The sequence below is a fragment of the Mesoplodon densirostris genome, chromosome 4, assembly GCF_025265405.1.
Source record: "Mesoplodon densirostris isolate mMesDen1 chromosome 4, mMesDen1 primary haplotype, whole genome shotgun sequence".
NCBI classification, from domain to species: domain Eukaryota; kingdom Metazoa; phylum Chordata; class Mammalia; order Artiodactyla; family Ziphiidae; genus Mesoplodon; species Mesoplodon densirostris.
In genome coordinates this window covers 58,805,868-58,830,227 of record NC_082664.1, presented here as the reverse complement: position 1 = coordinate 58,830,227, position 24,360 = coordinate 58,805,868, and the positions used below count along the sequence as shown (strand labels likewise).

Genomic DNA, 24,360 nt, shown 5'->3' with positions numbered 1-24,360 from the left:
GCAAAAAGGTTTTATAAAAATGTAAGAATGATAAAAGTGGGATATAAATTCAGAGAAATTTAAATAAGCTATTAGCAGAAGAGCTTACAGTTACTATTATTTATTTTTATTTGAATATTCATTGATCTCACATATAAAATGAAATTATATTTTAAATGTTCTATCAAATTATAGCATATACATTCCCTATAGTGATCTTTAAAGCAACAACAAGGACAATAAAAAAAAAACCAAGAATATTTATAGCCAAATATGATGTTTAACTGAAATCAGATAAAGCTAGTGATAGGATTAATTCCTCTACATAACTTGTTTACAGCACATTGTAACTATCAAGCATATTCTGTGCTACAACATGCTCTGGTTACAATTTCACCAAACGAATGTAGCATTAGAAGAGATCTCATAGATAAAGGGGAAAAGTTAAACCAAGAGTTGTCTTATGTCTTCTTTTCCAATTTGAATTGCTTTTATTTCTTTTTCTTCTCTGACTGCCATGGCTAGGACTTCCAAAACTATGTTGAAAAAAGTGGTGAGAGTGGAAAAGGAAATAAAAGGAATCCAAATTGGAAATAAAGAAGTAAAACTGTCACTGTTTGCAGATGACATGATACTATACATAGAAAATCCTAAAAATGCTACCAGAAAAGTGCTAGAGCTCATCAATGAGTTTGGTAAAGTTGCAGGATACAAAATTAATACACAGAAATCTCTTGCATTCCTATACACTAACAATGAAAAATCAGAGCAAGAAATTAAGGAAACAATCCTATTTACCATGCCAACAAAAAGAAAAATACCTAGGAATAAACCTACTGAAGGAGGCAAAAGACCTGTACTTAGAAAACTATAAGATGCTGATGAAAGAAATCAAAGACAACAGAAGCAGATGGAGAGATATACCATGTTCTTGGATCGGAAGTACCAATATGGTCAAAATGACTATGCTACCCAAAGCAATCAACAGATTCAATGCAACCCCTATCAAATTACCAATGGCATTTTTCACAGAACAAGAACAAAAAATTTTACAATTTGTATAGAAACAAAAAGAACCCCAAATAGCCAAAGCAGTCTTGAAAAAGAAAAATGGAGTTGGAGGAAGCAGATTTCCTGACTTCAGACTATACTACAAAGCTACAGTCATCAAAACAGTATGGCACAGGAACCAAAACAGAAATATAGATCAATGGAACAAGATAGAAAGGCCAGAGATAAATCCACACATCTATGGTCAATTAATCTATGACAAAGGAGACAAGAATATACAATGGACAGTATCTTCAATAAACGGTGCTGGGAAAACTGGATGGCTACATGTAAAAGAACAAACTTAGAACATCCTCTAACACCATACACAAAAATAAACTCAAAATGAATTAAAGATCTAAATGTAAGGATGGATACTTTAAAACTGTTAGTGATAAATATAGGCAGAACACTCTCTGACATAAATCACAGAACTATTTTTTTGGATCCACCTCCTAGAGTAATGAAAATAAAAACAAAAATAAACAAATGGGACCTAATTAAACTTAAAAGCTTTTACACAGCAAAGGAAACCATAAGCAAAACAAAAAGACAACACACAGAATGGGAGAAAATATTTGCAAACAATGCAACTGACAAGGGATTAATCTCCAAAATATACAAAAAGCTAATGCAGCTCAATATCCAAAAAACAAACACTATCAAAATGGGTGGAAGATCTAAATAGACCTTTCTCCAAAGAAGACATACAGATGGTCAAAAAGTACATGAAAAGATGGTCAACATCACTAATTATTAGAGAAATGCAAATCAAAACTACAATGAGGTATCACCTCACACCCATCAGAATGGCCATCATCAAAAAATCTACAAACAATACAGGCTGGAGAGGGTGTGGAGTAAATGGAACTCTCTTGCACTGTTGGTGGGAATGTAAGTTGATTCAGCCACTATGAAGCACAGAATGGAGGTTCCTTAAAAAACTAAAAATAGAACTACCATATGATCCAGCAATCCCACTCCTGGCATACATCTGGAGAAAATCATAATTCAAAAAGATACGTGTACCCCAGTGTTCATTGCAGGACTATTTACAATAGCCAAGACATGGAAGCAACTTAAATGTCCATCTACAGACCAATGGATGATGATGTGGTACATATATACAATGGAATTTTACTCAGCCATAAAAAAGAATGAAATAATGCCATTTGCAGCAACATGGATGGACCTAGAAATTATCATACTAAGTGAAGTAAGTCAGACAAAGACAAATGTCATATCATCTCACTTACATATGGAATCTAATAAAAAAATAATACATATGAACTTATTTACAAAACAGAAACTGACTCACAGATCTCAAAGTCACACTTATGGTTACCAGTGGGGAAACGTGGAGGGAAGTGACAAATTAGGAGACTGGGATTAACATATACACACTACTATATATAAAATAAATAACTAAAAGGACCTACTTTATAGTACAGGGAACTCTACTCAACATTCTGTAATATTCTATACGGGAAAAGAATCTAAAAAGAATGGAGGTATATACATAACTGATTGGCTTGCCGTATACCTGAAACTAACAACATTGTAAGTCAACTATACCCAATAAAAATTTAAAAAAAAATTGTAGTCTTGTTGACCATCAGAGTTTTCCATTTTACAATGACTGAATGCATCTTGTTTTAGAATTGAATGCTATCTAGAAATATTAGAAAAAGAAAGCTTCATGGCGAAGTAGATATAAATATTCTAGAAAACAGAAGTGTTATAAGTTTCAGATTTACATGTAACTATATTCAGGCATAGATGAAGATAATATAAGCAGAGCCTTTAAAGAATGCAAGGGGAGTTAAGAGCTAGAGTTAAAATAATGGAAACCCTTGAGAACAGATGAACTTCTTGATTGCAGTAAAATTTAACTTGATCATCATAAAACGATCTCTTTGGGGGATCTGTGGAGAGCTAAATAAATATAGCTGTTGTTTAATGTGTCTGTTAAGTAGTAATTTTTCAACTGACTATTTTTTAACACATTTCTGTTTAATTATCCAACACTTCCTTATAGTTCTGATCTTGTCTGAACACTGCACCAAAGCCATTTCCATAGCTTCTCTAATTCTAAAACTGTACCTTTCCAAATAGAATGGTATTTTCAGTAGCACATTGGTTTCAAGTTTTCGTATAAAATGGGGCTCCACCAGAATTTCACACTGGCTGATTTTAAAATAGACCATATATTTATTTGCTCTGTGTGCTATACAGAACAATTAAATTTTTTTTAAAATTATTTATTTATTTATTGGCTGTGTCGGGTCTTAGGTATGGCACACGGGATTTCGTTGCGGCATGCAGGCTCTTCATTGCGGTGCGTGGGCTTCTCTTTAGTTGCGGCACGAGGGCTTAGTTGCCTCACGGCATGTGGGATCTTAGTTCCCTGACCAGGAATCGAACTGGCATCCCTTGCATTGCAAGATGGATTCTTAACCACTGGACCACCAGGGAAGTCCCGAACAATTAATTTTGATTCTAGAAAAGATTAACCTCCATTCACCTGAAAAACTTGTAAATTTAAATGGGTGAATATATTAAAATGTAAATTAATCATATCAAAATACTTTTAGCAATATTGCCTCTTAAAATTATTATGTTATTTTACAATTTAAGTAACTGCTGTAAGAATTTGGATGATTTTCTATTCCTTATTCAATCTGTTATAAATGTTAGATATCAATGAAAAGTCACAGTGGAGACCTTAATACAGAAGACAGTTAAAATTTCAAGTGCTTTAAAATCTCTAGTATGATACAAAGTATACAATGTAGTTCTTAACTGAAGATTATTTTTATACTAACATCTCACATGTTTTCTATATAATATGTTTTTTAACAACAGAAAAACACCAAATCATGCTATAAATATTTGGTAAAATATTCCTTCTGGGGCTTCCCTGGTGGCACAGTGGTTGGGAGTCCGCCTGCCGATGCAGGGGACGTAGGTTAGTGCCCCGGTCCGGGAAGATCCCACATGGCGCAGAGTGGCTGGGCCCATGAGCCATGGCCGCTGAGCCTGTGCATCTGGAGCCTGTGCTCTGCAATGGGAGAGGCCACAACAGTGAGAGGCCCGCGTACCGCAAAAAAATAAAAATAAAAATAAAAAAATCCATCTGTCCATGTCAAATATATACCTTTTATGGTTCTAACCAGTTCTCTTTTGGAAAGTAAAGTTCAATGTTTAGGTTGATAGTGAATTTATGAGTGTAACTCAGGTTTTGTTATTATTGGGATATGCCAAGATTTTACTCTGCACTAAGCACCAAGCTCACAAATTTTCATACTTTCTCACATATCTGATCTAAAATTGGATTTCCTATGAATTTTCTTACAGTCTAATCACTGATGAGAAAACTTATCTAACCAGAACATCTGCAAGTTTCCAAAAGTATAAATGTAAGTGTAACTCAAGTTATACAATGTTTCTTAACCTCATGAAGCATTTTGGAAATAAATTAAGAAAAAAATTCTCCTTTCTCAGCATTTTCCCTCTATATTCACTTTAATTTACATTCTGTTTTGTCTCTTTGTTTTCTTTCTCTTTCTCTTTTCATATCTTCCTCCTTTTAAATTTCCATTCATAATCCTAAAGTTCTGCCTTAAGACCAGGATAAAAAAATCTGTTGAATCATATAATTGTGTTATCTTATTTGACTATTTGTCTAGCTCTCCTTAGCTAGGAACAGCTGAAAAGAAATGGAGGAGGCTATAGTGAACACATTTTACTACTGTTAAAAATCACATAATCCAAGGTGAGTTTGACCTTACTCTGTTTCTATTATTGCAATGGATATTTTGGGGCAACACTAAGAGAATTGTTTTGTGTTTTCCAACTGTTAAGCACATTGTTGGTGCCATCAGGCTCTGGCAAAGTCTCCAGATCCTCAATAACTGTTTCCTCTACTCTGTCTCAAGTTCAGAACAGCTAATGGCAGAACCTTGTCCTTTTGTGTACACATGAATAAAGTGAGTGTCAAAAAGCAGGTAACTCATAATGGAAAATCTTACATATCTGAGTCCTGCTAGAAACATTAATTTTGTTTCCTTCTACTTTAGAAATATTTTATCAGATCCAGTAGAATACACTGGGGCCAGAGGGTGAGTTAGGGCTCTGGGTAATAATGACCAGAATTTTATGGGACAAAGTCTCTTTCTTGAGACCTTTAATACTTATATATGTCAATGTTTTTCTTTGAAATATCTATAACTGATTCTTCTTCTTTATCTCAGAGCTAAGGTGCTTGTTAAGGCCCTAATCTTCTCCTGTATACATTTGCACTAACTAATCTGCCTTCTTGTCCTAAATACCTCCTCTTCAATAGTTGTAAAGAATTCTGTCTTAAACATACGTAAAGCAGGTGAATTATTTATTCATAAGTTCAATACAATGAATACTGGTAAAGCTATAACAGAAAAATTTGTGCCAGTTAGACAATGTAGATATTGTAAAATAATGATATAGCATAGTACATTTGTTATATAATCTAAATATATAAATATAAATTCACAAGTATAAATATAACTTTATGTATATAACAGAACTATATAATACATCCATGTAACTATATAAGTATAGAGACATATATATATAAAACAATAATATGAAGTAAGGAAAAAATTGTGTAACCTTTTATTATAATTTTGATATTTTATTTTCACTCACTTTATCAATTACACTTTTTATCATAGGAAATGGTTGTTTTTCCTGAAGACTAATGTGCTATTCTATTTGAAACTAAATCCAACTTGGCATTTCTATGTACAAACCTTTTCAGGTGTTTATGGGTGCACTGATCACATTATGTCCAGGTAGCTATCACCAAACAGTATCAGGAGCAAAAGTATATGGAGCAGTGAATGCTAAGTACAGGACTCTGCCGATCTAAATGTACTGTACCTGATGTACAGAAGCCACCATCAGGGCAGAAAGGGCATGCTTCCTGATTCTTAGTTTTACCAATATTAACAGCCTCTTGAACTATAAGCTGACTAGGCAGCAGGAAAATTAGCCCCTGGGAATAGGGACAGGTGGTAACCATTTCCACCAAAGCATGTTGACGGAAGAAGTGCCTACGTTAAAATAATTTCTGAATCTGAGCCAAGAACTGCCTGCTCCTCTTGCCAGCTAATCGTTCACTATTCAGCCTCCTCACCTGCTTCATTCTCTTGGGAGCTATACAAGCAGTACCCACCAGCTGCCCTGATGGAGAAGGCTCTGCCGTGACACTAGAGAAAAGCTGGGCTGAGAAAGCAGTGAGTACAAACAACCAGGTAAATCAGTGTAAAGGTAAACAAAGTCTTCTTTGTTCTTTATTTTTTACACTTTTCTAGAAAGAAACCAATGTATGTAATGGATGTGAGCAAAAGTCCTTTAAAACAGAATCTATTTTTCACGAGTTTTATTGTACACATTTAAAAATATAGTGAAGGCTAATTAGGGTAACAATTAATCTCCATATCCAGTAGACATTCATTAAATAAAGTTGGTAAATTCAAATACTAACACTGATCAATTTTCTTTAAAGATTGTTCCTGTCTCTGCTAGCTCCTGCTTCCTTTTCCTTGCTTTTTCCTTCTTCCTTTTTTTCCTGATTAGATAGAGATTAGGAGCTACCCTCTTTCTCAGCAACCATCTCTACCCTGTTTCCTTGTTACATGAAGTATGGTTCCTGGACCAGCAGGAACATCATCACACGGGAAATGATTAGAAAATACAAAATCTCACACCCAACCCTAGACCTACTGAATCAAAAACTGCACTTTTATTTATTTATTTTTTTTAACTGTATGCGGGCCTCTCACTGTTGTGGCCTCTCCCGTCATGGAGCACAGGCTCTGGACGCGCAGGCTCAGCAGCCATGGCTCACGGGCCCAGCTGCTCCGCGGCATGTGGGATCCTCCCGGACCGGGGCACGAACCCGTGTCCCCTGCATGAGCAGGCGGACTCTCAACCACTGCGCCACCAGGGAAGCCCCAAAATCTGAACTTTTATCAAGGCATCTATGTTTTCCCAATGCATGTTAATATTGGTTAATACAGTTTGGTGTTAGTGATTATCAATACTGGGATCACATTAAAACTACCTGAGGAGTTTAAAAACTACTAATGCCTGGGACACATTACCCGACTGTGATTTGATTGATCTGGGAAAGTGCCTCAGAATCAGTGTTTTTCAAATGTCCCTGAAGTCGTTCTAAATCACATTTGAGAAACAAAGCTATACATGTACTCCTAAAATATATTTTGAAAAGCTTAAATTTAAACATACATTAGGGAATTCAGTTCATACAGAGTTGTGAAAATAATGTCTGGACCTAGAATAGAATTATAGGAAAGAGGAACTGATTTTAATAGAGGAAAATACCTTTGGTAGATAACAGAAGAATTGTACGACAAAGGGGGGCTTTAACTGTAAATAATATAAATAATGATATATTATTTATATGACTATAAATAATGATATATGTTAAAATCAATTGTGCTATAAGACTTGGATTTTGAAAGGACATATTGAATTGATAATATTTTCTATAACTTATTAATAACTATACATAATAAATTGATTTTTTTTTTTTTTTTTTTTTTTGCGGTACTTGGGCCTCTCACTGTTATGACCTCTCCCGTTGTGGAGCACAGGCTCTGGACGTGCAGGCTCAGCAGCCATGGCTCACAGGCCTAGCCGCTCTGTGCCATGTGGGATCTTCCCGGACAGGGGCACAATCCCATGTCCCCTGCATCAGCAGGCGGACTCTCAACCACTGTGCACCAGGGAAGCCCACAAAAATATATTATTTAAATTCATGTAACATAGAAAGTATTTGTCTAAGGTAGCACTACAGTTGTCAAAATTGCATCCTTTTCTGAATTACCAATGAAGAAGGATAAAGACAACAGGAAAAACATAATATTAGCATACAGGCTGTTAAGTATATTTATTTCTTAAAGAAATTTTAAAGCATGTATTAGGCTCTATCATAAAGTTTACATGTTTATGGGTATTGTTAACAGAAGATTAAAATGAAATTTCAAAATAAAATTCCATACACCACTGTTGGTTTACATAATGAGGTATTATATCAAGAAAATTATGAAATCAACATGCTAATTAACTTATATCTAATATGTTATTTAAATTTACACTAGAACACCTTTTATATTTTTTGAACTCAAAATTTTGTCAATTGACATTTTAAGATAAAAAAATAATTATAATTTCCAAATTGCATATAGACCAAGTTAGCCACAAAATGCATAGTGCATTTTTATAGCCCCATTTGTAAATATCATTTTATTTACAAATGCTGTGTTTTTAATACATATAGTGCTCAAAAACATGTATTTAAGCTATAGCTAATTCCTGTCAAGAAACAGATTTCTTGCCATATAATTTGCTACATTTATTATACTTTTTTCATTATATATTCAGCCTTGAACAGAACATAGTTTTCTTAAAAACCTCAGCTTTTGTCAGTTACTAATATAATAATGGGTGGAAAAATGAGAAGAGAATATTAATGAAGGTAATGCTTAGAAGAGTCAACTTTTAGCAAATCTCATAATGAAGCTTTGTTAAGGCATTGCATCTATCTTGAGATTAATTCACCTGAAAATAATTGAAAAAATATCCTTTCCAGGAAATGTAGCTGCTTAGATAATAATTCTATTCCATTACAAGAAAAACAACAAAATAATCATCAAACAAAATTATAGCTATGAAGCATTTGTACATATACTCAAAAAATAATTTTTGCAAAACTACTATGTGCCAAGTACTGTTCTAGGCACTTGATGAGTAAAAATGAAATGAGGTATAAATTCTAAGGAGCCAACAGTCTCCCAGGAAACTCAGAAAATTACAAAATAAGTTAATTTCAGAGAGTGATAAGTGCTATGAAGAAAATAAGACAGGTGATAATGCTAATGTGCAACCCATGGATTTCTACAGATTTGATTTGTGGTAAAACTTTCATCATTTGATGAAGATTTCAGTTGATTCCAGTATTGGACTATTATAAAAATATATAGCTGCTAATATTTGTGTACATGTCTTTATGTGGACATGTTTTTATTTCTTTTGGCTAAAAACCTAGGAGTGGATTGCTGAGTCTTATAATGGGAGTAACTAATATAATTTTTGCCTTAAGGATTACACTCTTAAAAGATATATAAGCAAAGTCTGAATACAGACTTCAAATAAGTCTTGAATGATTTGGTATAAATATATATCAAAAATATTAATGATAGTAGATCATATTACATGTTGGTTTTAAAGAGAAGGTACAGTTCTTTCAGAAAAGGAATATAGACATGATTTGTCATTCCCACATGTTAGAGAACCAAAGCATCTTTTAACCTACAGAGTCATCTCAAGGTGACTAATGGTAAATTACCTCTATAATTATAATTAATTACAACATATATAGCAAATATTATGTTAAATTCAGTCTTATTTTTGCATCATTTTATTTTAGTGATAGACAACATATAAATAATTTAATATTTACTTAAATATTTTAAACCTTCAACTCTGACTTTTCCTTGTTAAGGAAGTTGTTAAACTATACATTATTACTCTAATTCTTATTACATTATTAGTATTTTCACATATCAGATATTAATCTTCTAAAGGGAAATATCAAAATTCCCAAGAATTGAACAGAAGAGTAATATTGGAGAAAAGAGAAGCTCATGATAATAGGAATAGATACAGAATGGAACAGAGGTACCAGTATTTAAAACTTTCTACAGTATTTTGTGGAAAATGTCTAGACTATTTATAGGCTATGTTGAAGATTTAAAAAATATTTTACAGGAAGAATTAATAAAAAGTCTGGAGACCTCTTCTTGATGGAAGGTTTGCTGTCGAGAGTAGACTGTGGAGCCTGCTTTACAACAAAAGAGAAAAAAGACTGGACCTTCAGGGCACTCTTTTTTCCTTTTTCTTTTCTTTTTTTTAATTTAACCAGTATTGGAGCATTCTGAGAAGTTATCTCATTAGGTAGTCTAATATTTTCTTTTACCTTCAACTTGATTTATTGAGTTTCTTGCATTCTAAGGAATGCTTAGTTTCCTTATGGGGGGAAAAAAAGGATTTCACGTTGATTTGTGGCTTTCACGTTGATTTGTTTCAGTTCTCCCTTTTTCTCTCTGTAGGACAAGTTCTTTAGTCAATTAGGCCTGCTTAGATTACTGAGAAATACAACATATGTGGTTCTGCAATAGCCCTTGAGAATCAAGTCAATGCTACACTTTGATATGCATGTGAAATCATAACTTTTTTGCAGATTTAAAGTTTGCTTCACTTTCCTACCTCATTGACATTTGCCCAATTACAAGGAGTTCATTCTACCAGCAGCGGGGAGCCTTGAGAAAACTGTGTCTGAATTTTTTAACAGACTTTTATTCCAAGCTGTTTTATAACACAATATTAGTTCAGATCTCTCTCTTCTTTTTAAATTAGGAAACAACAATACAAATACCTTAAAATATGATTTATTATTGATGTGTATAGCTTAAAAGAAGTTTCATTAATATTATGTGCAGAGAAAATACTTAAATCTTTGTTAATCTATTGCAAAGTATATGTTAAAAATTTCTTTGATAATTTAATTTTCGTATAAGATAAAACACACAAACACAGATTTCCAAAAATCAAACTGGGTAAACTTAATAACAAACAGGGTTATAGAGATCACATTGAAAATAGAGATGATTTTAGAATTATTTTAAAGTAAAAATCAACAGAAATTAGTGACTAATGAATCATAATGTTTAAAAGAAAATGAGGGGCTTCCCTGGTGGTGCAGTGGTTAAGAATCCGCCTACCAATGCAGGGGACACGGGTTTGAGCCCTGGCCCAGGAAGATCCACATGCCGTGGAGTAACTAAACATGTGCACCACAACTACTGAGCCTGTGCTCTAGAGCCCATGAGCCACAACTACTGAGCCCGCGAGTCACAACTACTGAAGCCTGTGTGCCCTAGAGCCTGTGCTCCACAACAAGCCACCGCAATGAGAAGCCCGTGCATCTCAACCAAGATTAGACCCTGCTCGCCACAACTAGAGAAAGCCCACGTGCAGCAACCAAGACCCAATGCAGCCAAAAATAAATAAATTAAATATTTTTTTAAAACAATTAGAAAAAAGAAAATGAATACTTAATATCTTGAAGTATAAATGACTGAGATATCAGTGAAACTTCTAATAAAAATTATGATTCTCAGAGGTAGCCCATATTTGTAGAATGAGATTAAGAAGTTCATATTGTTGTGATAAATTAGCAATAAGTAAACTGTTCCTTAAGTGGTGACTTTCTGTGTTTGTGTGTTTGTGTGTGTGTGTGTGTGTGTGTGTGTTCCAATATAGAATTAGAAATTAAATGCTAGGTAAATGCTAGAAATAGGGCATGTTTTTGTATTCATGTTAACTATTCAATAAAAAAGCATAGATATATGACATAATTTTTGAAATTATGTTTAGTTGCAAGGCCAATAGTTCCTACAGCAAGAATGCATGGTTAGGAAGTGAGCCACAATACTCTCCTTGTAAATAAAACTATTCTAGGTCACAGAATTCATATCTCAACATAGTTTTGTTATTCTTTACCCTGTTATTACTAAACAGAGCCTCTTGTGAATGAATAAAAATGGTATTTCTCTCTGGCAGACAGTCCAAGAGATAAAGTAAAAACTAATAACAAAAAAAAATCACCTATCAGGATATAAGAGTAGGAAATATTGCTAAGAAAATATTGGTTCTTAGCCAGATAATGGTTTTATATGCATTGAAGGTGGAATGTCCTTAGTGTATCTAAAGTTATTCTACAATGATGACTTGATAAGTAGAGAATATGCTATTATTTTAAAATAATGAAAATTATAAAGTGACCTACCAAGTGTAAAAATTACTCACTGAGTAACAGATGAGAGTTTAGTAAAGGCTAAAAAAGCATTAATCATGTATGAGTATATGCACACATGGAAACTTGAATCAATATGACTGACTCTGGGAAAAAATACAAATCTTAGACACCTTCATGAAGTTTCAGGCAGAGATGAGGCCACTGAAGTGAACATTACTTTGAGTAAATCTTGATTTGAATATGTTACAAAAGATATTTCTTCCAATAAACTAAAATATAAGGGAAATGGCATTAACTGACTATGTGTCACAAAATTATTTCCAACAGATCTAAGCATGCCCATAGGTGAAAAGGATTATTGGCTGGAATAAATGTTCAAATCAATGAAAATAGCCTTACGGAATATAATAGTTTCTTGATCATATATTAATACAAGGAGGGGAGGGAATGACATAATTTAATTTGGCAAATGACATTTTCATAAGTTACAATCTACTAATTAAATGGAACATGCATGAAATAATATTGGCCTTGGATCTCTACATGGTAATTTTGTAGAGACTATTATATTTGTAAAAGACAACTACAAGTCATTGTGCCTTAAGAAAGAACCTATGATATGTATAAATCATCCCTTACAGGTACGTCTGATGAGCCAGAAAGTCAAGTGAAGGAAGACTATGCCACCTGGGTGAAATCACCTGTGTTCTATGGCTGGTAAGTTTTATTATGACACTCACTTAAACTACTGATTGTTCTATATTTTTTATCTTATTTTCAGGTTTCTAGATACAACATTTAATATTAATGTTAATATTAACTACAGTCAATATTACTACAGTCATTCTACAATGCCCACTGATGAGCACATTTAGAATCTTTCAACCTCTGAAAGTTTTATCTTAATTTTTATTTACAGTCTAATTAAGTGTAAGGTGTGTTTTATTGTTTAATGGGGGAAATATAAATATGTGATTTGGAGTATTTGTGGTTTTTGGAAATGTTCATGGAGTCAAACATATCCTGATAAAAAGACCTTTAACCAAATGCGTTCAGTGGGTTGAGGGGCGCAGAGAAAGAGTAAAAAAATCTGTGGAATCCTCAGAATTGGGGGGTTAGATTAACAGAATCATGACAAGTAGTTGAGGAAAAGCAAGATAGATAGATAACAGATAACAAGTCACCCAGCCTGCCAAGGTCAATACAACTGTCAGCTAAATAGCATAAAAGTTAATAATGGATAGTGAGGTCATAAAAATATCTTATATAACATTTTTATGTGAAAGCAAAACCTTAAAATTTAGATTTTGATTTGAAATCATCTCTGTATCTAAGGGATCCATGCAGAACACTTATTATGATAATTTAAGTGTTTATTCTGAGAAGCTGTGAGCAAAATAAAAATCATTAACTGAAACTATAAAATATATGTGCACCTGAAAGTACAAAGAACAAAGTGTTGGTCTGAAAATGAAAACGTGGCACTACTGTCAGCAGTTAGTGTTAATTTTGATACCAGTTTTTCATTTGAGTTTACATAAATTTTTTTCAAATGGCATATTCTGCCAAGTCGAACATTCTTGCTTGCAGCTATATGTATCAAATATTACTAAGTGCAAGCTAGAGAAAAAATAAAAATAAAAAAATGGAACTATCCCGTGACTCAAGATGTCATGAACAAGGTTCTTTTTTTTTTTTTTTTTTTTTTTTTTTGCGGTATGCGGGCCTCTCACTGTTGTGGCCTCCCCCGTTGCGGAGCACAGGCTCCGGACGCGCAGGCTCCGGACGCGCAGGCTCAGCGGCCATGGCTCACGGGCCCAGCCGCTCCGCGGCATATGGGATCCTCCCAGACCGGGGCACGAACCCGTATCCCCTGCATCGGCCGGCGGACTCTCAACCACTTGCGCCACCAGGGAGGCCCCTGAACAAGGTTCTTGACATCACAGAGAGATGACTCAAAAGATTTCAACTCAATGTCCCACTTCTGTACACCAATTTACTCTGAAAGATCAGACACCTCCTATTTTTGCATAAAGCAAGCAATTTTAAGATAAGTGCTTTCTTAAGTGTCCTGGTAATTTTGAGCATAATTTTCCTAGAATTTCTAACATATACAATTATAAAGTAATTATGACATAACTATATGAAGTCTACTTATGGTTGCGATTAAAAGATTTGTTAATTTTGGATACAAATAAAATAATGTAGGCCAAGCTGCTGTAATGAATTTATAAGCATAACTAAGTCAGGGAGAGATCAAGTAAAATACTATGGACACTTTTCTGTCAATGCTCATTCTCATTGGTAACAGTATGCAGGACCAAAATAAGAACCACTGTCTCTTAACTAACTATACAGCTATTCATGTAAATATCCTCAATAAGCCAATTTTATTTTTTCTAAATATCTATAATGGAAAATATATGTATATTTCTATAATTGTGCTGCTATCCCTCTAGATAGATAGACAAACAGATAGATGTATTCCCCCAAATTATTAGTTTTGTGACTCTAGCAAGTTATATCCCTTCCTTAGGAATTCTGAGGTCTCATCACTGGCTAACTGAAGTTATAATTATAGTGTGCCTGTAGTCTTGCTGGGAAAATCTTTGAAGGGTGCTTTGGGATTGACAGCACTCAGAGCAAAGAGATTAAAACTCTGGAGGAATTAAGGGTCAGAGAAAAATAATGGGTGCTGAAAAAATTGCCCTTACAGACATGTTAGTAAAGGAAAATTTCAGTTGCACTTAGTACCAGTTATTCAAATTTCTTGTTCTGCAAAATAAAATGGGAAATATTGAAGCTTTCTGGAAATAGCCCAGATAATGAAAAACCAAAGACTAGGGGAAATGAGGGAGAAGGGTCCTGTAGTCTTAGTGGAAAAAGAAAACTCATAATTATGGTGACAAATTGGCAGGTGTGACTGTTAAAGAGGAAATCTAAGCAGTGAAAATTACTGTAGGGAAAATAGCCATGCCCTATTACTGTAGGGAATAATCTGTTTGTTGTAGGACCAGGCTCTTTCACTTGTACAATGTAGCCTACACTGGTTTATGCCATAATCTCTAATTATTTCCTATGAATTGTCAATTACTGATGCTAAACAGTACTACCTTTTGTGAGATTATCTTGGTTAAATTGAAAAAACAAAAAAAGAAGCTGTATTTCATGCTTGTAGTAACATGTGTTGAAAAAAAAGTTGAAGAAGTCAGAGGTTAGGTGAAATCAAGAATTTAGCAGAAATGGAGCAAAAGCTCATGAGAAAAATGTAACCTCTCCAAGATCTTGAAATCACTGGAATTTTCACAGGGTTCCCCTTGGAACATGGGATAGAAGTTCTTGACATTATTGCACTCATTGGGGTTGTATGTTTTGATAACGAGGGAAAGAGGGGTCTCAGAAGTCTGGAAGTTTGGGGGATTTTGCCAGGAGGTTAAACCTTAAGTTAAAACAGAGGTTGATACTTAGAAGGAGGAGTACAAGGAATACCATGGAATACAATTGAAGCCACTGTTTTTCAGTGAAATGGGAATATCACTCATGAGTTTTCTCTTTCTCTCTTTTTACTTCCCTCTGTTCTCTCACATTCCAGATTCTCTCTGCCTTTAAAACCACATTCTCAGTTTCTGTCTCTCTTTGTCACTCATCCTTCTATGATTCTTTAGGTTCTCCCTTTCTTCCTTCTTTCTCTTTCTCTCTCTCTCCCCTCCTCCCATCTTCCCTCCCTTCCACCCTTATTCACTTTGTGTGTTTGTGGGGGATGTTTGTGTGTTTCCTCTGTCCATGATCTCTATTATCAGCATCTCTGCAGATTTGCTCTTCTGTAACATGTGGACCAGGTTTTAGTTTCCACTACTGTTTAACCTCAGCTTGAGGATAGTTTTGAATTGTCATGGCTCCATTTATCACCCCAATGATACATGAATTGTGACTGGGCTTCCCTTGCAGCTGACACATTTTTTAAATGTCCCAATTCGAAGTTCTCACAAAAGAGCATTTGACTAAATCAACTTGGGTTTGGTGTATGTCACTGGTTATATCATATGTAGGCAAGGAGGCAAGGTCAGCTGTTCAAATTGTTACCCAGGTCCACCCCTTAGGAGCAACCATAGGTGGGGAAGCATCATTTATAAAAATGTATGCTTGAGGAGGCAGTAGCTATTATCTTTACTATAGCCCATGATAATTTTGAATTAAAAATGTTTGTGTGAGATTCCAGAAATGTTGGATTTCGACACTTCCTTTTTCTGGAGATTCTGAGTTGACATGATATTTTGAAGTAACTTATGAATTTGGAGACCTCAAAATGAAAATGAAGTAGTGCTAATTACCCATTTGGTTATCAACCAAGTTTATGATTGTTCCTGAGGGTAACTTAACCAGGAAAAAATATTACATACGTTTAAGAACTCATATTATTTCCTACTCTACCATGACTCTTCTGATAAGCAGGAAACCTAAAATCATCAGGGAATGAAACAAAGCCAGAAGGTAGACATGTCTGGATCTTTATGCTTTGGTAATCTTATATGTGGGACAGTAAGAATTGCTCATAAGGAAAAGTCTTAGAATACTTGCTTCATTGATCACAAGAAGACCATTCAGGATATTTCCCATTCATTATATTCTTAGGCCATTGTACAAATACAATGTAATAGTAGCCATATTGCCAAATTACATATACACATGAAACCATGAAATTAGCTTTTCATGTAATTCTTTGTGAAAATCACACTGTTTTGCTTTGAAGGTAGCTAAAATTATTGTATAAGGTTAGGACGACTAAAGGATCATTATTGGGATCAGATGAGTCTAAGAATAAAATTCCAAGACTTTTAAGTATGTGGAGGAAATCATTAATTAACTAGCTAGCAGTGCAGTTCTATTCTCAGACACTACAAGAATAACTGATGACCCTGCCATCATCTTCAACAATCAGCCACCTACCCATTTGACCTTCTACACCTTTGCTCACATGCCAGGCTGAAATGATAGGAAGAACATCTGGGCATCTTGCCTACCCAAAGTCTCCAGGGCTCCTGTTTCTGCTCTGAGCTTAATCTTTATTTAACCTTTGTTAAAGATGGTCTCTGTGTCAGCACTTCTCCACCTACAGTGCACTTTTGTCACTGGTTCCCAATTTAAACACTTAGGGATCAGGAAGCATGACTTTGCCAACCTATGTGATTTTTTTTTGTTTGCTTTCTTCCTAAAATTCCAGTAAAGTTTAATCTACTGACCTTAAATATGAGATTGTTGAGTCAGATTCTCCTTGTGCATTAGATACTCCCTTGGCATAAATTTGGCACCATAGGAAGCTGCATTAACTATTAACACATCAATATGTCTCTTATCAAATCACACATCAAAAATTGTGAATGTTTCAACTTTCAGAAAACTGCTGATGGCTCATTTCAAGATGCTAATGAACAGAAAACTCCGACTCACTGTTTTAGTTGAATCATCAGTTTACTTAATAACATATATTTTTAAACGCATGAGAGAAAAATCTTAAGTAAACAACCTAACCTTACATCTAAAGCAACCAGAGAAATAAGAACAAACAAAACCCAAAGAAGGAAAGAAATCATAAAGATCAGAGCAGAAGTAAATGAAATAGGGACAAAGAAAACAGTAGAAAAGATCAATGAAACTAAAAGCTGGTTCTTTGAAAAAAACAAAATTGATAAACCTTTAGCCAGACTCATCAAAAAAAAGAAAAGGTAAAGTGCTCAAATCAATAAAATTAGAAATGAAAAAGGAGAAGTTACCACTGACACCACAGAAATACAAAGGATCATAATAGACTACTACAAACAATGATATACCAATAAAATGGAAAACCTAGAAGAAATGAACAAATTCCTAGAAATGTACAACCTTCCAAGACTGAACCAGGAAGAAATAGAAAATATGAACAGACCAATCACAAGTAATGAAATTGAAACTGTGCTTAAAAATCTTCCAACAAACAAAAATCCAGGACCAGATGGCTTCACAGGTGAATTCTATCAAATATTTAGAGAAGAGTTAACACCTATACTTCTGAAACTCTTCTAAAAAATTACAGAGGGAGGAACACTCCCAAACTCATTCTATGAGGCCACCATCACCCTGATATCAAAACTAGACAAAGATAGAACAAAAAGAGAAATATACAGGCCAATATCACTGATGAATATAAACACAAAAATCCTCAATGAAATACTAGCAAACCAAATCCAACAGTATATTAAAAGGATGATACATCATGATCAAATGGGATTTATCCCAGGGATGCAAGGATTTTTCAATATCTGCAAATCAATCAGTGCAGTACACCACATTAACCAATTGAAGAATAAAATCCATATGATCAACTCATAGATGCAGAGGAAGCTTTTGACAAAATTCAACACCCATTTATGACAAAAACTCTCCAGAAAGTGGGCATAGAAGGAACTTACCTCAACATAATAAAGGCCATATATGACAAAACTACAGCTAACATCATACTCAATGGTGGAAAGCCGAAAGCATTTCCTCTAGAATCAGGAACAAGGGAAGGATGTCAACCCTCACCACTTTTATTCAACATAGTTTTGGAAGTTTTAGCTGTGGCAATCAGAGAACAAAAAGAAATAAAAGGCACCCAAATTAGAAAAGAAGAAGTAAAACTGTCACTGTTTGTAGTGATGTGATACTATATATAGAAAATCCTAAAGATGCTACCAGAAACCTACTAGAGCTCATCAATGAATTCAGTAAAGTTGCAGAATACAAAATTAATACATGGAAATCATTTGCATTTCTATACACTAAAAAAGAAAGATCAGAAAGAGAAATTATAAGGAAATTAACCCGTTAATTAATAAGGAAACAATCTCATTTACTATCACATCAAGAAGAATAAAATACTTAGGAATAAATCTACCTAAGGAGGCAAAAGACCTTTACTCTGAAAACTATAAGATCCTGATGAAAGAAATCGAAGATGACACAAACAGATGGAAAGATATATCATGTACTAGAATTGGAAGAATCAGTATTGTAAAAATGACTATACTACCCAAGCAAATATACAGATTCAATGAAATCTCTATCAACTTACCAATGGCATTAAAGAACTAGAATAAAAAAAAATTTAATTTGTATGGAAACACAGAAGACCTTGAATAGCCAAACCAATCCTGAGAAAGAAAAACAAAGCTGGAAGAATCAGGTTCCCTGACTTCAAACTATACTACAAAGCTACAGTAATCAAAACAGTATGGTACTGGAACAAAAACAGAAGTATAGATCAATGGAACAGGATAGAAAGCCCAGAAATAAACCCAGGCACCTATGGTCAGTTAATCTATGACAAAGGAGTTAAGAATATACAATGGAGAAAAGAGAGTCTCTTCAATAAATGGTGCTGGGAAAACTGGACAGCTACATGTAAAATTAGAACACTGTCTAACACCATACACAAAAATAAGCTCAAAATGGATTAAAGACCTAACTGTAAGACTGGATACTATAAAACTCTTAGAGGAAAACATAGGCAGAACACTCTCTGACATAAATCACAGCAGTATCTTTTTTGATCCACCTCCTAGAGTAACAAAAATAAAAACAAAAATAAACAAATGGGCCCTAATTAAACTTAAAAGCTTTTGCACAGCAAAGGAAACCATAAATAAAACAAATAGACCGAGTCCTCGGTGTTGTGGTATTGGAATCTTGTTGATTGTCAGCCTGTGCGTGCATGCGCGACATGGCCTCAAACGACTATACTCAACAAGCAACCCAAAGTTATGGGGCCTACCCAACCCAGCCTGGGCAGGGCTATTCCCAGCAGAGCAATCAGCCCTATGGACAGCAGAGTTACAGTGGCTACAGCCAGTCAACGGACGCTTCAGGCTATGGCCAGAGCAGCTATAGTAGTTCTTATGGACAGACCCAGAACACAGGCTATGGCACACAGTCAACTCCCCAGGGATATGGCTCAACTGGTGGTTATGGCAGTAGCCAAAGTTCTCAGTTGTCTTACGGGCAGCAGTCCTCATACCCTGGCTATGGCCAGCAGCCAGCTCCTAGCAACACCTTGGGAAGTTACGGTAGCAGTTCTCAGAGCAGCAGCTATGGGCAGCCCCAGAGTGGGGGCTATGGCCAGCAGTCTGGCTATGGTGGACAGCAGCAAAGCTATGGACAGCAGCAAAGCTATAATACCCCTCAGGGCTATGGGCAGCAGAACCAGTACAACAGCAGCAGTGGAGGTGGAGGGGGTGGTGGAGGTAACTATGGCCAAGATCAGTCCTCCATGAGTAGTAGTGGTGGCGGTGGTTATGGCAATCAGGACCACAGTGGTGGCAGTGGCTATGGGGGAGGCCAGCAGGACCGTGGGGGCCGTGGCCGGGGCAGTGGCGGTGGCTACAGCCACAGCAGTGGTGGCTATGAACCCAGAGGTCATGGAGGCGGCCGTGGAGGCAGAGGTGGCCTGGGCGGAAGTGACCGTGGTGGCTTCAATAAATTTGGTGGCCCTAGGGACCAAGGATCACGTCATGACTCTGAACAGGATAATTCAGACAACAACACCATCTTCGTTCAAGGTCTGGGTGAGAATGTTACAACTGAGTCTGTAGCTGATTACTTCAAGCAGATTGGTATCATTAAGACAAATAAGAAAACAGGACAGCCCATGATTAGTCTGTACACAGACAGGGAAACAGGCAAGCTGAAGGGAGAGGCAACAGTATCATTTGATGACCCACTTTCTGCTAAAGTAGCTATTGACTGGTTTGATGGTAAAGAATTCTCTGGGAATCCTATCAAGGTCTCATTTGCTACTCGGTGAGCAGACTTCAATCGGGGTGGTGGCAATGGTTGTGGAGGCCGAGGGCGAGGAGGACCCATGGGCCGTGGAGGCTATGGAGGTGGTGGCAGTGGTGGCGGTGGCCGAGGAGGATTCCCCAGCGGTGGCAGTGGAGGACAGCAGCGAGCAGGGGACTGGAAGTGTCCTAATCCTACGTGTGAGAACATGAACTCATCTTGGAGGAATGAATGCAACCAGTGTAAGGCCCCTAAACCAGATGGCCCAGGAGGGGGACCAGGAGGCTCTCATATGGGGGGTAACTATGGAGACAATCGTCATGGTGGCAGGGGAGGCTATGATCGGGGTGGCTACCAAGGCTGAGGCGGGGACCATGGGGGCTGGAGTGGTGGGGACAGAGGTGGCTTTGGCCCTGGCAAGATGGACTCCAGGGGTGAGCACAGACAGGATCGCAGGGAGAGGCCGTATTAGCCTGGCTCCTGAAGTTCTGGAGCAGCTTTCTTCCTGTACCCAGTGTTACCCTCATTATTTTGTAACATTCCAACTCCTGATCACCCACGGGTTTTTTTGTGTTGGACTATGCAATTGTAACCATACCTCTGGTTCCCATTAAAAGCCATCATTTTAGTTAAAAAAAAAAAAAAAAAAAAAAAAAAAAAACTCCAAAAAACCAAATAGACCATCTACAGAATGTGAGAAAATATTTGCAAATAATGTGACCAGCTAGGGATTTATCTCCAAAACTTACAAACAGGCCATGCAGCTCAATATCCAAAAAACAAACAACCCAATCAAAAAATGGGCAGAAAACCTAAATAGACATTTCCCCAAAGAAGACATACAGATGGCCAAAAAGCAGATGAAAAGATGTTCAACCTCACTAATTATTAGAGAAATATAAATCAAAACTACAATGAGGTATTACCTCACACCAGTCAGAATGGACATCATCAAAAAATCTAGAAACAATAAATGCCGGAGAGAGTGTGGAGAAAAGGACTCTCTCCTACACTGTTTGTGGGAATGTAAATTGATACAACCACTATGGAGAACAGTGTGGAGTTTCCTTAAAAAACTAAAAATAAAACTACCATATAAAATTACTACCAGCAATCCCACTCCTGGCATATATCCAAAGAAAACCATAATTCAAAAAGATACATGCACTGTAATGTTCATTGCAGCACTATTTACAATAGCCAAGACAAGAAAGCAACCTAAATGTCCATCAACAGAGGAATGGATAAAGAAAATTGGGTATATATATACAAGGGGATTTTACTCAGCCATAAAAAAGAACAAAATAATGCCATTTGCAGCAACATGGATGGCCTAGAGATTATCATACTAAGTGAAGTCAGTCAGTCAGAGAAGGACAAATATCATATGATATCACTTGTATGTGGAATCTAAAAAGATGATACAAATGAACTTATTTACAAAACAGAAACAGACTTCAAAAACAAACTTATGGTTACCAACGGGGAAATGCGGGAGGCAGGGATAAATTAGGAGGTTTGTATTAACATATACACACTACTATTGAATATATATAAAATAGATAATCAACAAAGACCTATTGTATAGCACAGGAAACACTACTCAATATTCTATAATAACCTATATGGGAAAATAATCCAAAAAAGAATGGGTATATGTATAGTTAACCAGTTTGCTGTACACCTGAAACTAACACAACATTGTAAAGCAACTATACCCCAATATAAAATAAAAATTAAATAAAAAATAAAAGAATGAATTAGAGAAACAAAGCCTTTTTGGTGCATGTATCATAAAGTTTAGGTATCAGATACATTTCCACAAACCAGAATAATGTAGAAGCTAAGGGAAGTACCGACTGGAGAAAAATAAGGAGGCAACTTGGCAAATCACTTTTGCAGATACTGGAGTTTGTTAGGTATTCTTCAGTGAGAGGCGAACGCATGCTGGGTTTTGCAGTGCATGTGGAGAAATGAAATGTCTATTAGTAAGTATTTAAGGAAACTAAAAATGATTAAAATTTTTTTTCCAAAAAGTGAAAAAAAATCTGTAACAAAGCTGTAAATGATTGTATATAGTTGTTTTTTCTTATTATGTTAACAGCCAGAACATCAGCTGGAATAAATAAATAGCACTACGGTATGTTTACCTTGGACAGAGCTCGTACATGTTCAGCAATGGTAAGATCCTCTGAGAAAATAATTGTTTCACGCCAGATAACTCACAAGTTTCAGGCTGCTTAGCACCCAGACATAAGTGCCATAACCTTTACTGATTAATATCAGTTCACATTATCATCATCAGTTAAACAACAGCTATTTTCAAATTCATGCGTGTTAACAAAGTGAAATGAAAAACGTCTCTAATCTGAATTTCCATAATAATAATATAAACACATCAGCCTTTATATAAAAGGGTTATGATAAGAAGGAAAAACACATGCGGAGGATGTGGTATCACCATGGAACTGTCAACTGGGATAAAAATGGTGAAAGGTATCAATCCAATACATTCCTATCAGGCTGTAAAGTTACCTCAAAATACTTCTTTGAAACACTTCGTTTTCTTTCCATCCAGATAATTCTCCTTCTCATTCTACCAGAAAAGAACCACTTGCTCTACTTATAGTTCAGTATTTATTTTAGTCCTTCAAAGATCTATTTACCCTAACCCCCTTCCCTGAAGTTTGGGTTTTTTTTTTTTTATCAAAGTGATGTCTCACTGATTCAGCTACTAATCTTGCAACACCACCTATTCTATCCTCTTCATGGGTAAACGACCACACCAATCCAGTCCCTCAAAAATGGTCAGTAATTCAAACAAGTACAATCTTTAATAGGAAATTAGGAAAGAGAAAATTCTGAGAGTTTGTAGAGCTGTGGCCTATTTGATTGCTGCTGAAATGGATTTTCTGTGATCAGTGGCCTGATTTTGGTCTAGAGGGTTCTAACACTATGTGTTCCAATCTGTATTTTGGGCTTTGTGCTTTTAATAACTGGAGTACGGGTGGGAACTTATTTGGGTCTTTCTGAAGTGTTACATGCATAAGGAACAACAGTGAATTAACTGTGGTGCACCAAGAACTGAAGACAAGATGCCCAACCCTACCCTGCATCTTAGAAAACTTGGCACTGCATAACCTCCTTACAACATAGATGTCACCTAAAGAAAAATAGGAGTGAGATTTAAAATTCTGTTGAATTAAGTTTTCAAATCTATTTAATTTTGTCAAATGAGGGACTTTGAAAGGCTTACGAACTGAAGTTTCATCACTGGCATACTTAAACTTTCAAACTGAGATTTATATTCCCTCTAAATTGATAACAACTAGCAGACATCACTTTGTAATCACTATATTTTTCTTGCTTTTGAAAACTATACTGGATCATTGATGTTAATCATCACAATAAAAATCCATTTTCAGATATAAGACAAATTTTCATTTATTATTTTTTATTTAAAAAGTATTATTTTTTTCTGGATATCTACCACAGAGATTTCAAACCTAATGGTTTGATACTTATGGCTTCAAAGATCTGTTTCAAGGTAAATTTCTAGGTACATACTCATTATAACCCTACACTCTTCATTCCACTTAGAGGCTAACTAACCAATTTCTAGCTCAGTTTTGGCTCCTACTTTTTCTTTGATC

The 24,360-nt window shown here is 35.6% G+C and overlaps 1 protein-coding gene across 1 annotated transcript; it reads left to right on the top strand.

The window, feature by feature from the left end:
• The first annotated feature begins 19,652 nt into the window (after window positions 1-19,652).
• Window positions 19,653-21,293, top strand: LOC132489227 (RNA-binding protein FUS-like). The gene is given in 1 exon segment (XM_060098143.1): window positions 19,653-21,293. A coding segment is annotated over 1 exon segment (1,527 nt). The 3' UTR covers window positions 21,180-21,293.
• Window positions 21,294-24,360: the final 3,067 nt, after the last annotated feature.